Source organism: Acipenser ruthenus, chromosome 32 (genome assembly GCF_902713425.1).
Source record: "Acipenser ruthenus chromosome 32, fAciRut3.2 maternal haplotype, whole genome shotgun sequence".
Taxonomy (NCBI): domain Eukaryota; kingdom Metazoa; phylum Chordata; class Actinopteri; order Acipenseriformes; family Acipenseridae; genus Acipenser; species Acipenser ruthenus.
This window is the reverse complement of record NC_081220.1, coordinates 2102247-2116965: the sequence shown is the minus strand read 5'-3', so window position 1 is coordinate 2116965 and position 14719 is coordinate 2102247. Positions and strand designations below refer to the sequence as shown.

The 14719-nt window shown below is 40.7% G+C and overlaps 3 non-coding genes and 1 gene segment (V, D, J or C); 3 read left to right on the top strand and 1 right to left on the bottom strand.

Annotated features, from left to right (window-relative positions):
- Nucleotides 1–3536: 3536 nt before the first annotated feature.
- Nucleotides 3537–6778, top strand: LOC131703071 (immunoglobulin kappa variable 3-15-like). The segment is given in 3 exon segments: nucleotides 3537–3638; nucleotides 3820–4150; nucleotides 6637–6778. Coding segments are annotated over 3 exon segments (546 nt in total).
- Nucleotides 6779–11505: 4727 nt separating this feature from the next.
- LOC117965312 (small nucleolar RNA U3) lies at nucleotides 11506–11709 on the bottom strand. Its single transcript, XR_004661435.1, has one exon. It is a non-coding gene; the product is annotated as a small nucleolar RNA U3 (small nucleolar RNA).
- A 1442-nt stretch (nucleotides 11710–13151) lies between these two features.
- trnae-uuc (transfer RNA glutamic acid (anticodon UUC)) lies at nucleotides 13152–13223 on the top strand. Its single transcript has one exon. It is a non-coding gene; the product is annotated as a tRNA-Glu (tRNA).
- Nucleotides 13224–13646: 423 nt separating this feature from the next.
- Nucleotides 13647–13718, top strand: trnaw-cca (transfer RNA tryptophan (anticodon CCA)). The gene has a single exon. It is a non-coding gene; the product is annotated as a tRNA-Trp (tRNA).
- The last annotated feature ends 1001 nt before the right edge of the window (nucleotides 13719–14719 follow it).

The following is a 14719-nucleotide window of genomic DNA, read 5'->3' as shown; positions in this document are numbered from 1 at the left end:
CGCCATCCAGTGGTGCTTTTGAGAATTGCCGTAGACTAAACAGTGGATTAGTTCTCCGAACACTGCCTAAACATTTAAAAGTTTTGTGGGAAAGGAGCAGTGTTGAGCTTAATGAGGAACAACAAAGGAAACTTCAAACTGTGCTGGATGAGTACCAAGATGTATTCTGTAAAGATAAGGATGACTTTGGTAAGACTGCGTTAGTAACCGAGAAAATAAACACTGGTAACGCAGCCAAGCAAGAGGAGGTGGAAAGCATGGTTCGAGGCCTCAGAAGGCAGGGGGTTATTGAAGACTCCAGCAGTCCATGGGCCTCACCTACAGTGTTAGTAAAGAAGAAGAACGGCAGCACTAGGGTCTGTGTCGACTGAGGAAATTGAATGAGGTTACTGAGAAAGATTCTTACCCGCTGCCGAGAACAGATGACACCCTTCAGGCATTGAGCGCTTCTGTCTGGTTTAACAACACTAGATTTAAAGAGTGGCTATTGGCAGGTGGAGGTAGATGAAGCTGATAGACCAAAGACAGCATTCACAGTTGGACGGGGCTTGCACCAGTTCAATGTGATGCCCTGTGGTCTCTGCAATGTGCCTGCTATGTTTGAAAGGCTTATGGAGAGGGTGTTGTCAGGCTTGCCATGGGAAGTCTGTCTTATTTACCTTGACGATGTGCTGGTGCATGCGCACACATTCCCACAGGTGCCAGCTAATCTAGAGCAGGTCCTTGTCAAACTCCAGAAAGCTAGTTTAAAACTAAACCCTGCCAAATGCGAGCTCTTTAAAAGGGGGTGGGTTACCTGAGGTCACATAATGAGTGAGCATGGGGTTGCTACAGACCCAAGCAAAATAACAGCAGTCAGCAACTGGCCAAGGCCGACCAATGTAACTGAGGTACGTCGCTTTTTGGGTTAATGTTCCTACTACAGGAAGTATATTGAGTCCTTTGCAGACATTGCTAAGCCATTGCATCCTTTGACAAAGAAGGGACAGCCGTTCCTTTGGAGTGAAGCATGTGAGAGTGCTTTTATTCACCTCATACAGGCAGTAGGCTCTGCCCCTTTACTAGGCTACCTTCGATTTGACCTTCCGTTCACCCTGGATAACGTGGGAGTTGGAGCTGTCCGTTCCCAGGTCCAGGATGGAGTGGAAAGGGTTATAGGATACTATAGCCAGACACTGACTGCTCCGGAGAGGAACTACTGCACCACTCGCAAGGAACTGTTAGCTGTGGTAAAAGGTGTCACGCACTTTCATCATTATTTGTATGGCTGGTCTTTTGTTGTACGTACTGACCACTCTGCTTTCCAATGGCTTTTCAGGTCAAGCACCCGGAGGACCAGATTGCAAGGTGGCTACAAAGCCTACAGCAATAAGTGTTACAGCGGCAGGGGGTAAAGCATGGCAATGCTGATGCTCTATCTAGAGCACCCTGTCTGGGTACTGAGTGTGGTTTCTGTACCAGGGTAGAGCAGTGGGACCGTAGCAGTGTGGGAGGAGAGCAGGGTGCTGTAACAGAGGGCTCCCAGGAGGGCCAGGATGGAATTACTACAGCTCAAGAACCACTGTGCTGGTTAACAAGCAAAGCCGCTGCGAGCGAGCAGCTTGTTGATGGTCACAGTGCTGAAGAGCTGAGGGCTGCACAGCAACATGAGCCTGATTTCACTCCTCTGCTTAACTGGAAAGATCAGGGGGGGCGTCCACAGGGAAAATGTGTCACACCTCAGCTCAGACGTCACAGCATACTGGGCTATTTGGGACAGTATAGAGTTAAAAGATGGTTTACTCTGTTGTAAGTGGGAGGCTCCATCGGGGGGATGCTGCATGTATCAGCTGTTGGTTCCAGGGTCCCTGAGAAAGGAAGTGCTAACCATGGCTCACAGTACTAGGTCTGTAATTTCGAATCAGAGATTTTCTCCAGAATGTGTCAACTTCTGGGTGTGTGGAAGACACACACCACGCCATTGAGACCTCAGTCTGATGGTATGGTGGAGAGGTACATACGCACTCTCAAAAACCAGTTACCCTGTTTGTAGAGCAGAACCAGCGGGATTGGGATACTCACCTCCCTTTTCTGCTGTTTGCATGTTGAACAGCTAAACATGAAATAACCCAGAGTACACCTGCACTCCTGATGTTTGGAGAGGAGCTCCATTCAACACTGAGGCTGCTTTATGGAACCCCTGATACATCCTTATCTTTGAGGATCCTCTGGACTACGCTGACAGCCTGCAGCAGTCTCTTGAGTGGGTACACTAATTTGTCAGGGAGAACTTCAAATTGTCCGCTGACCAGGTAAAGAGGCGCTATGATGTAAGAGCTGTGGCTGACACTGTGGTTTGACTCCCACTTCCTTTAACACTGCAGCCCCACCATGCAGCCACTCAAGAGCTACAGCGTCGGAGGACAACGCAGCTCTCAAGCAGCTCACATGAAGCCCACAGGCATCCGGCCAGACCACAGGGGTCGCTGGTGTGCGGTTTCAATGTATTAGGGCTGGAGCTATCCTATGTAACAGGTGCTGAAACCACATCTGTTCATCTTCCAGGGACAGGTTTCCATGAGCCATTGTTTAAACTGCAAGCAAATGTGCATGATCACGCTCTTAAGAACAGGTTAGAGGCTTCTATACCTGTCCTGTTCTGTGAAAAACAGGGAGTGTTCCACGCTATGGAGCCGACTGGAAAAGGAGTGCATGTATTAAAACAATCTGGAAGCAACTGGTTTAACTTGCTGGGGTGACTAAACTTTTATTAGGTCATTGAGTCACACAAAGTGGCTCAAAGGACAATATAAATCAATTAGAGTCTCTCAACCAATTAAAACAATGAATTCATGAAGATGCCAATACATCTTTTAGGGGAATTTTCCAGATCTTTACTCTTTGAAAATATTCACGGTAAGTTGAGTCAGCCGAGCCTGTCTCTTATGGCATGAGAAGATCTCTCCACAACCTTAAAATGACAAAACACCGAACAGCACAAACTGCACTACACTCTGTGACCACAAGAGGGAGAGAGAGTAATAAAATGATGCTCTTTAATCCAGAGCAGTGGTTCTTAACCTGGGTTCCTCAGAGACAGTCCAGGGGGTCCACAGGAAAAAACTGGAAACTTTTCACACAACATTAGCAATGTGCAAAATCAAAATGTTTACTTCTTGAATGGATTTGATTTCACAAAATTTATAATGGATCTGTTAACCTGCAGCTCTGATTTTAATATTTGACAATTAATAATTATTTATACTGTGTAACAAAGCTACATAATCACAGCTGTGGCTAAGATGAATTGTTTGAGAGAAGGGAGAACAGAGAGAAATAGCTGTGTTTGTACAAACTCAACACAAACAAAACTACAAGCTATTTTTTTTTCCCTGAGTGGCAAAGAAACTGCATCAGCTGAAAATGAGTTTAAACTTAAGAGCACTGCTTGGCTACAAGTGGCTGCTGTGCCAAGGAAGACAATTTGCATAGAAAAGTCACTTTGCATTGGCAGCACATGCTTCAGTGCTCTGGGAGTGTTTATAGCCCTGTGAGTTTAACACTTCATGATTGAGAGCTGCCCTTCATGGCAACAGAATCCACAACAACAATGACTTTTATCAGCATCTTCATCTGGGCACTTGTCATCTGCACTCAGGGTAAGAATCATTTATAAAAACACTTTTTTTAAAATCTATTTGTGGGACATTTCTTAATATACAGTATAAGTGTTGAAATTAAACAGGAAAAACTGAAAAAGGCTTGACATTTAATATGTGTATTCATAATTCAATTGACTTGCTTATTATAATTTTCTATATTATTATTTATTATTTTCAGAATCCAGTGGACAAGTTACTGTGACTCAGACTCCAGCAGTGAAATCTGTTCTCCCAGGAGACACAGTCACTCTGAGCTGTAAAGTCAGCAGCGCAGTGTACAGCAATAGCGATGGCAACTTCCTAGCCTGGTACCAACAGAAAACTGGAGAAGCTCCCAAACTCCTGATCTATTTGGCAAGTAAACTTCAGTCTGGGATCCCAACTCGTTTCAGTGGCAGTGGATCTGGGACTGACTTCACTCTGACCATCAGTGGGGTCCAGGCTGAAGATGAAGGAGATTACTACTGTCAGAGTTACCACTACCTCAACAGTAAAGATGTGTTCACACAGTGCTACACACCCGTGCAAAAACCTCCCTCAGCAGGACTACACAGCGACTGCACTGCTGCAGCTGGGACCTACTGCAGGTGCTCAGGGTGAAGGCAATGAAACGGGACACGGCCTGTGGAGGAGCTCAACTGCACACAAACACACTGAGCTCAATAACAAGGGCTCAAAATAAAAGACAAGATCAATCTGGTAAATATCTTGATTATTCATGTATTCTAATACATTGCAGAGGCTGAAGGGCTGTCATTGGATTTATATTTACTAATTTAATTTCAAATAAAAATGAAAATACAATTATTGATTTATATCTAGTAAGGAAAAGATCAAGGTGAACATTGTTAATTTTCTGATACTTAAATACAAACTGAAAATAAACTAAATCAGACACTTTACTCCTCTTAAAGGAAATAAATAAATATATACATGCATACATACATACATGCATAGCATATTACAATCCAACATATTTCTATTCTGTTACAAGTTTTAAAGCAATCTATGATTTAAAACACATATTAACATATTTCAATATTAATATACAATATATATATATTTTTATTTCTTTAAATATCTTCATAGCAATTTAATATATTTCTAATTGAAACTATAAAATAAATAAATATAGTGAAATAAATATGAATAAAAATCTATTTCTATAAAGTGTATCAGTAATGCTACAAAATTTAAACCTCACGCTGAAAGTTCAATCATTTCATTCATTTGTATTTGGTGCGTTGATGCTCAGAAAAGTGTTGATAGTGTGAAAACATGGAGTACACACACAAACACATTGTTAATTCACCATTGTGCAATTTAAAAAACTATATTAAGGGTAGGGTTTGTTTCTTGTTTCAATTTGCAGATCGTTGATGGTTAGATCATTCATTGTAAATTTCACTTCATTAAGTGTATGTTTGTGGTAATGAGCTGGCTGTTTAACAATACCTGTATCTAATCATCTTCATCAATTGATTAATAACTATTAAGGTTTGTTTGGTTTACAAATTGTAACTTATTTGCCAATCATTGATGTTGGGATATCTGATTGAAAACTTTACTTGATGAAGTGTATGTCTGTGATAATGAATTGTCTGCTTAACAAACCTGTGTTTAATCATGTTCACTAATTGGTAATAACGATATTAAGGGCTGGGTTTGCTTTGTTTCTTTTAAACACTGAGGACGGCTCTTTGGAGTCGAAACACGTCTTGTTTGAAGTTTTGGTCTCTGTTTTTAAATAAATGTGGAATGTTTGAAATATCACAATGGTGAATTAACCAGTTTTGCTTTCCTGCTATAAATTGTAGCAATGACAGGAACACACCCAGATGTTTAGCTGTGGAAGCTGCTGTATGTGCAAGGACTTGACACTATCAGTGTGAAGCTCTGTGTGGAATGCATGCTTTCACAGGCTGATACAACCAATGCATCGCATTGAAAGAGGAAGAAACCATTCTGACTTCATTATCAACCATAGAGGACATTGTCAGTCAACGAGCAGACTGGGGTAACAGAGTGATATACTGTAAGCAAGGAGCGAGTCAAGTCTTGTGAGGCTTTTGTCTGCTCCTTGTCTGGTAAAGCAGGAGATGATGTTGAATGGGGTTACAGATTGATCTGCAGCAGAAAATGATGCATGCAGCTCTCCGACATCCCCTGCCTGCGCGCACTGCTGTGTTTTGTGTTGTGTGTTGTTTTCAGAGCGGTCGTTGTTTATATTTGTATTTATTTGTAATGATTGCAATGTTAAATCAATCATTTTTCACAGGTATTTATTGCACCGCGCACTTTAGTGTGCTTCTGGTGCTGAACATTTCCTGCTGTGTATTAATCTGCTGCTAACATTCCATTTCTTTTTATCTGCAATAAAATCAAAGATTCTTTTTTAATTGGAAGAGGCCGTGTTTCTGATCCCATCCTTGATTTGCTTTCAGAATAAAATAACCTGTAACTGTTTTATTTGTCCAGTGTCTTACACACTAATCTGGCGTAGACCGACTCCAAATGTGATTATGTATTTCAATTCTGCGTAAGCCCTGCCTAGCGGGTGTTACAGTTACATAAAAGAACTCTATAGAGTCCTAATGCAAAAAGAAAGAGCAAAAAGCAAGTTGGGAAAGGGGAGGAGGGTGTCAGTAAATATCCAGAGTGCTCTGAGGTTTAAACACAAAACACACAGCTGATAGGAAAGAGGAAACACTCTCTGAGCCTCCAGCTCAATACAGCAAATCATGGAATAAAGAGATTCAGTGACAGCTAACACAGGAGCTGCTCTGTGTTCAAGTGAATAAAGTGCACTCATTAATGTGACCTCCGAGAGACACACTGCAGATATTAATACTGACCACACGAGGGAGCCAGAGCACCTCTAACACCCCCGACTGCCCCAAACCCCCTCCCTCCTCCAGCCCTTCCCCAGTGCAGTAAGAAGGATCCTGTGTGTATTCCTGCTGTCTGCTTCTCTCTGCCCCCCTCTCTCCTGTAGAATCCACACCAGCCGTGTTGAACAGAGCCCAGTGGCACACAAGCCTTTATCAGAGCACTGCCACTCCCCACACTTGATCAGTGTCTCACTGTTTCTAAATGACATGTGGGATTGGACACTGCACAGGACACTGGAGTGTTAGAGTGGCAATCAGATGAAGCAGGAGCCTGGAGACGTGTCAGAAACATCAAACAGAGCCCTGACAAGCAGCACAGACTGCAGATATTAACACTGACCACAAGAGAGAGCCAGAGCACCACTGCTCTCCATAATCAATCAATCAATCAATCTTTATTTTATATAGCGCCTTTCATTGTGGACCACCATCACAAAGCGCTTTTCAAGACAGTGAGGAACAATGCATAATACATTAAATACAGTGAAATACAGGGCATAGTACATTAAATACAAACAGTAAAAAACAATGCAAATGCATTAAATACAAGCATATTACATTAAATACTAAACATTGTGGATGCGTGTGTCATACAGAATCATATGAATACGATGGAGTGAAAAACCTGAAATAGCAATTTAGACAACAATTAATAACAGATATCAGGCTTGAAGAGCATTGAAAGGCAGAGAGAACATGGGGATGAATAATGTAATAAAACAGTAAAAAGACAATTGAAATAGGCAGCAGTTACCTCCCCAGTTCTCCCATTGTTAACACAAGGCTCCTCACACCCAGTCATCTAAACACTACAGCATGGGAAGGGATTTTACTGCAATTCCACAGACCATCAGCACAGTCTGCACTACAACCTGTGACCACAAGAGGGACAGAGAGAGAGTAATAAAATGATGCTCTTTAATCCAGAGCAGTGGTTCTTAACCTGGAGTCCTCAGAGACAGTCCAGGGGGTCCACAGGAAAAAACTGGAAACTTTTCACTCAACAGTAGCAATGTGCAAAATCTAAATGTTTGCTTCTTGAAAGGATTAGATTTCACAAAGTTTATGATGGATCTGTTAACATGCAGCTCTGGTTTTAATATTTTACAATTAATAATTATTTATACTGTGTAACAAAGCTACATATTCACAGCTGTGGCTAAGATGAATTATTTGAGAGAAGGGAGAACAGAGAGAAATAGCTGTGTTTGTACAAACTCAACACAACGAAAACTATAAGCTACTTTTTCCCCCGCGAGTGGCAAACAAACTGCATCAGTTAGAAGAGTTTAAAGTTAAGAGCACTGCGTGGCTAGAAGTGGCTGCTGTGCCAAGGAAGACAATTTGCATAGAAACGACACTTTGCATTGGCAGCACATGCTTCAGTGCACTGGGAGTGTTTATAGCCCTGTGAGTTTAACACTTCATGATTGAGAGCTGCCCTTCATGGCAACAGAATCCACAACAATGACTTTTATCAGCATCTTCATCTGGGCACTTGTCATCTGCACTCAGGGTAAGAATCATTTAGAAAAACATGTTTAAAAAATATCTATTTGTGGGACAATTCTTAATATATAAGTATAAAAAGTAAAACAGGCAAACTGGAAAAAAGACTTGAAATGTAATGTGATTTAATCATTTAATTCAATCATTTACTTTAATTTTCTATGTTATTATTTACAGAATCCAGTGGACAGTATACTGTGACTCAGACTCCAGCAGTGAAATCTGTTCTCCCAGGAGACACAGTCACTCTGAGCTGTAAAGTCAGCAGCGCAGTATTTGGTAATAGCTACCTAGCCTGGTACCAACAGAAACCTGGAGAAGCTCCCAAACTCCTGATCTATTCTGCAAGTTCCCTGCAGTCTGGGATCCCAACTCGTTTCAGTGGCAGTGGATCTGGGACTGACTTCACTCTGACCATCAGTGGAGTCCAGGCTGAAAGATGCAGGAGATTACTACTGTCAGAGTACACACTACTCCAGTGGCTATGTGTTCACACAGTGCTACACACCCGTACAAAAACCTCCCTCAGCAGGACTGCACAGCGACTGCACTGCTGCAGCTGGGACCTACTGCAGGTGCTGAGGGTGAAGGAGGAGCTCAACTGCACACAAACACACTGTGCTCAATAACAAGGGCTCAAAATAAAAGACAAGATCAATCTGGTAAATATCTTGATTATTCATGTATTCTAATACATTGCAGAGGCTGAAGGGCTGTCATTGGATTTATATTTACTAATTTAGTTTCAAATGAAAAGGAAAATATAATTCTTGATTTAGCTACAGTAAAGAAAAGATAAAAGTGAATAGTGTTAATTTTCTGATACTTAAATATAAACTGAATCAGACACTTTACTCCTCTTAAAGGAAATAAATAAATATATACATGCATACATACATACACACATAGCATATTACAATCCTACATATTTCTATTGCGTTTTAAAGCAATCTATGATTTATAACACATATTAACGTATTTCAATATTAATATACAATATATATTTTTTTTATTTCTTTACATGTCTTCAAAGCAATGCAATATTTTTTTCTAATTGAAACTATAAAATAAATAAATATTGTGAAATAAATATGAATAAAAATCTATTTCTATAAAGTGTATCAGTAATGCTACAAAATTTAAACCTCACGCTGAAAGTTCAAGCATTTCATTCATTTGTATTTGGTGCGTTGATGCTCAGAAAAGTGTTGATAGTGTGAAAACATGGAGTACGCACACAAACACATTGTTAATTCACCATTGTGCAATTTAAAGAACTATATTAAGGGTGGGGTTTGTTTCTTGTTTCAATTTGCAGATCGTTGATGGTTAGATAATTCATTGTAATTTTCACTTCATTAAGTGTATGTTTGTGGTAATGAGCTGGCTGTTTAACAATACCTGGATCTAATCATCTTGATCAATTGATTAATAACTATTAAGGTTTGTTTGGGTTACAAATTGTCACTTATTTGCCAATCATTGATGTTGGAATATCTGATTGAAAACTTTACTTGATGAAGTGTATGTCTGTGATAATGAATTGTCTGCTTAACAAACCTGTGTTTAATCATGTTCACTAATTGGTAATAACGATATTAAGGGCTGGGTTTGCTTTGTTTCTTTCAAACACTGAGGACGGCTCTTTTGAGTCGAAACACGGCTGTTGTTTGAAGTTTTGGTCTCTGTTTTTGAATAAATCTAGAATGTTTGAAATGTCACAATGGTGAATTAACCAGTTTTGTTTTCATGCTATAAAGTGTAGCATTGACAGGAACACAGCCAGATGTTTAGCTGTGGAAGCTGCTGTATGTCGGAGTCACCCTGGACCCCTGCCTGTATTATTCCCAGCACATCTCCACTCTGGCTGCACTTGCCGATTCTTCTGAGCAACATCCGAAGAATCCGACCCTTCCTCACCAACTATGCCACCCAGCTCCTGGTCCAGGCCTTGGTACTCTCCCGCCTAGACTACTGCAACTCCCTCCTGGCTGGCCTCCCTGCGTCCGCCACCCGTCTGCTCCAGCTCATCCAGAACTCCGCTGCTCGCCTGGTGTTCTCTCTGCCTCGCTTCAACTCCACTACTCCGCTCACTCCACTGGCTCCCGATCACCGCTCGCATCCAGTTCAAGACTCTTGTACTAGCCTACAGATGCCTTGACCAGACTGCACCCAGCTATCTCCAGACCCTCATCTCTCCCTACACCCCCACTCGACCTCTCCGCTCCGCCTGCACTAGAAGACTGCCTCCAGAGCCCGCTCTTTCTCCACCCTCGCTCCGCAGTGGTGGAATGACCTTCCTACAGATATCAGGACTGCCCAGTCCCTGACCACATTCCAGCGCCTCCTCAAGACTCACCTCTTCAGACAGCACCTGTAGAACTCCTCTGTTTTTCCCCTGGGACACTATCACCCTTCCTTAAATGTGCTTTACTTGCTCTTACCTGCCCCCTATTTTACTGCATTTAATCCTGTACTTCAGAGTACTGTAATCTGCCAAGTGTTTAATCTGTAGTATTTTGTATTTAATCATATCCTGATGTAACTATCACTGACACTGTTATCTGCTCCGTTACTGAATTGTAGTTTGTCATACTTGTACTTGCTTGAACCAAAGTTATTGTATTTATCTTGCACTTAATTGTGTTGTTACTTGTACTGTGATACTTGAAATGTATTTGCTTACGATTGTAAATCGCCCTGGATAAGGGGTCTCCTAAGAAATAAATAATAATAATAATAATAATAATAATAATAATAATAATAATAATAATAATAATAATAATAAAGTAGTATACAGTTTGAACACATTACAAGCTGTTCAAGGACACACATTTTAATGACTAGTCTATATGAAAACTTTCTTTTAAAAAAACAACCAGCTAAAAACAATTATTTGATTTTCCTGTCTTTATTTTTAACAAAGACAATAACGTTTGCAGACAGCATGTTAGTGTTCTGGTAACCGAGAAGTACTGAATAACTGTTTGCACTGTTCCGTGTTTGTTTTCAGCTCATTGAAAGATGACATGCTACAATGACATTTATCCATTTCACCCTCAACAAAGGACGCCCTTTATCTTCAGCCTCAGCCAGCTCATAGTCATTCTGGTGTTTTTAGTCCTTGCTTGCAGTTTCCTTGTTATATTAACAGTCATTTCTAATAAGAAAATACTGTTTCCAGCTAAACCGACACATGCACCAAAATGTGAGTGTAACATAGATTATTTTGCTCCAGTTTAGGACTGCAAATGCATGTAATGATCTTCTCTTCCACTAGGCGTCGCTTAAAACACAAGAATCCACTGTTATTTAATATTAATAACCCGCTTTCCAAACACTACACACTTAAACTAGATAATATATCCTATCTTTATGAAACTCTAATACATCTCATACACCACGATGCTAACAAATATAAAACTCCTTTTTATTTTTTATTTACCATTTATAAAATTTCACGAACCACTCGGATTGTGTTCTTCCTCCATCCTCGAAATAGAGCGGAACGGTCATTAATGATCAAGAGCAGCAACTTTGAAACAGACCCGCTTCACGCTCAGAAAAAAAACACTGTAACTCCTCATCACGGTTAGCAAGACCAAACACTTTAGAAACGCATTCCATTAGAAACAAACTACAGAAATGATCCTTGAAAGTACAGTCTTAACAAGAATGTGGGTAAAACAACTTCCCTACTCCTGGCATGTATCACTGCAGTGACGGAGTCTGATTCAGTTTCCTTTCTAGTATATCACTTGTTCATAGTAATGTTAATAATTGCCAATGCGTTTCAAACACAAAATTCACATAATGAAATAACCACTCAATTAAAGTATAATGTAAAAAAGAGAAGATAAGTAATACCCAGGGTGCACCTCTCTATGCATAATTTAAAGAAACAACCAATCACCAATCTCTCTAGCCGGGGGAGGTTTCAGTCCCCGCCCACCTGCATAGTATTCAGGAGGAGGAAGGCTCTGGTCATTTCAAGGGTTTTGCTGCAAATGTGTTTCTTACCCTTTCAGTGCCGTTGTCCTAATCTGAGGCTACTTTGTCGTTTTTGGCGCATTTTTAACTGGCATCTTATTTAAATGTTCTTTTAGCTCTATTGTTATGATAACTTACTCTAATTGTGTTAACCGTAACAGTTAAATCTAGATGTAACGTATCAGATTACATAAACACACCTTGTGTTCAGTTTTTTTTTTTTAAATGTATTGGTCCTCTATGGGTAGAGGCAGATAAGCTGCATACCTGCCTGCCCCAACTGGCAAGCTCTACTTCATATGATACAATGACTGGGCAACAATGAGGGTTCCATTAACAATACAAACTAACTTGACACAGCCAAGACGTTAAAGCATACCTTCAGTTTGTCATGTGATACAAAAGCAAGTTTTGGCATTTTTGCATTGCCTGCCTCGTCAAACAAGCTCGAGCCACAGCACACAGCGCTGCTGCATTGGGACAGAGGTGGATTTTAAAGCGACTGAATCAACGAGCTGAGACTACTTTTTGAAGAAATTGAAAACATACCTCTAGTCGAAATATTTGCTATTTAGTTAATTAATGTATTTGTTGAATTTGCAAATGGCAGACATTGCCAAAAAAAACTAGGACAATCTGAATTGATCATATCAAGCTGCGATGTAGCCTATGAGAATCGCGGAGACAGTCCAAGGGGAATTAGCTCTAATGGTAGAGCGCTTGATCGTTGCCCGCATTCTCCAAATAGTTTTTAACGTAGCTGCGTATTTAGTCCCAACGCATTATGGAGATACATACAGTGTGACAATTCTTTGTAACAGAGTCGCCCGTCCTACATGTGTATTTTAAAGCATAGTCTGCTAATTTGTAATATTCCCCACTGAAAAACTGCAGTGCGCCCTCCATCGTATGCCTTCCGAGAAGCACAAAGGGAGATTTTTAATTTATTTATTTATTTTTTAGCAATTGAAGAGTTTGTGTTAATTGAGAATAAATATAAATGGCTTGAAGTTTGCTTTCATTTGTAACGTGTTTGTAATTATCAGTTTTCGTGGTTTTTTACCAATCATTGTGCTGTATACTAGCTACTATTGCATGTCCATGAGCTCATTAATCAGCTTCCCATATGGTCTAGCGGTTAGGATTCCTGGTTTTCACCCAGGCGGCCCGGGTTCGACTCCCGGTATGGGAACGTCTTTGTTATTGTCATTTTGTTACAGAACTGTGGTCATGTGTAATGTGTTTTCATTATGATAATAAAGCTACAGTTACTTGAAATATATATATATATATATATATATATATATATATATATATATATATATATATATATATATATGTAACTGACTCTATTCACATTCCCATCGCGTGGAACCATCGCAGTTTGTTTTTAAATTATATTAATCCCTGGTCAAGACAAAGTCTCTCTGGGGTGGGACGATCATTAGATTGCTGATGTAAGGTCCCTGGTCCCATCGTAGAAGCAAGATAGTTTATTCACCAATAAATACATACACTTTTATTTATGTTTCTTTTATTGGTAAATTTACACATTGCATTCTGTCATGTCACGCTGTGCACTCTAGCATTGCATAACAAACATGCACTTCACCAGGACTTCGTGGCGCAACGGTAGCACGTCTGACTCCAGATCAGAAGATTGCGTGTTCAAATCACGTCGAGGTCAAAGCCGTCTTTATTTCTATTCCACTCTATTTCATTTTTTTTAACGTGTTTGGATTTGAATGTCTCCGGACATTTATTTGTACAATCTAGCCTACACAACATATTGATTATATAGCGACAAACAAATTACTTCCTGGGGGGGCAGTTCAGTTTCAATCAAGTTCCAGTCTCTCTGCCATTATCTTGTGCAGCTCTGTTTGGTCAGGTAAAAAGGGCGTGACCAGAGCGGTATGGGCAATCCCGTTAGGTAGCTTGCATGTCAATCTCTCCTTCTTTTCTATTTCTACACCCAGCACTGCTTCCGTCCTTCGTCTGTGTTTGTTTTTGGTCTGTGTTTGTTTTTTGTTGTTCGCTCTTTTCACTGCAGGTCATTTCTCTGCTCAGCGCTGGTAGACAGTATCAGCTATTTTCCTACCTGCTCGGGTGATTCTTTTCATCATTCAGCTTTTGTATTTTTCTGCAGGAGCTCCATCGTTAGTCTTCTCTGCTCCCTCCAGTCTCCAGCGCAGCTACAGCGCTGTTCAAAGCGCAGCGTCATTCTCAGCTTGATCTGCGTTTTCATCAGAAAGACTGTTCCGACGTCACCGCTGCACTGCAACTCTTTCACACCGGCGCCTCACAGACCATGGTTACCACGGCAACGCCTCATCGAGTGACTACTGGGAGTGGTAAGTTGCCATGGCGACCAGGCAGCTTTAACAGGCAATGCGAGCCTGTGCCTCACTACTGCAATCTTCTGGCTCCTGCTGCTGCGCTTTTGCAACATGAGAGCTTCAACTCGCCGAATTGTGACATCTAAATACTGCAGGCTCCTCTTCTAGGCCTACGTTAACTTACTTATATCATCACTAACTGTTCTGAAGCAAATGTTTTATACATAGACGAGGATTTTAATCGCATTAAATATATGCTACCCTGCTTCACTGAAGCCAATAGTTTCAATTCCAATCACAACCTCTAGATGGCAGCATAACACCACAAGCTCTACATAATTTAAGCTGA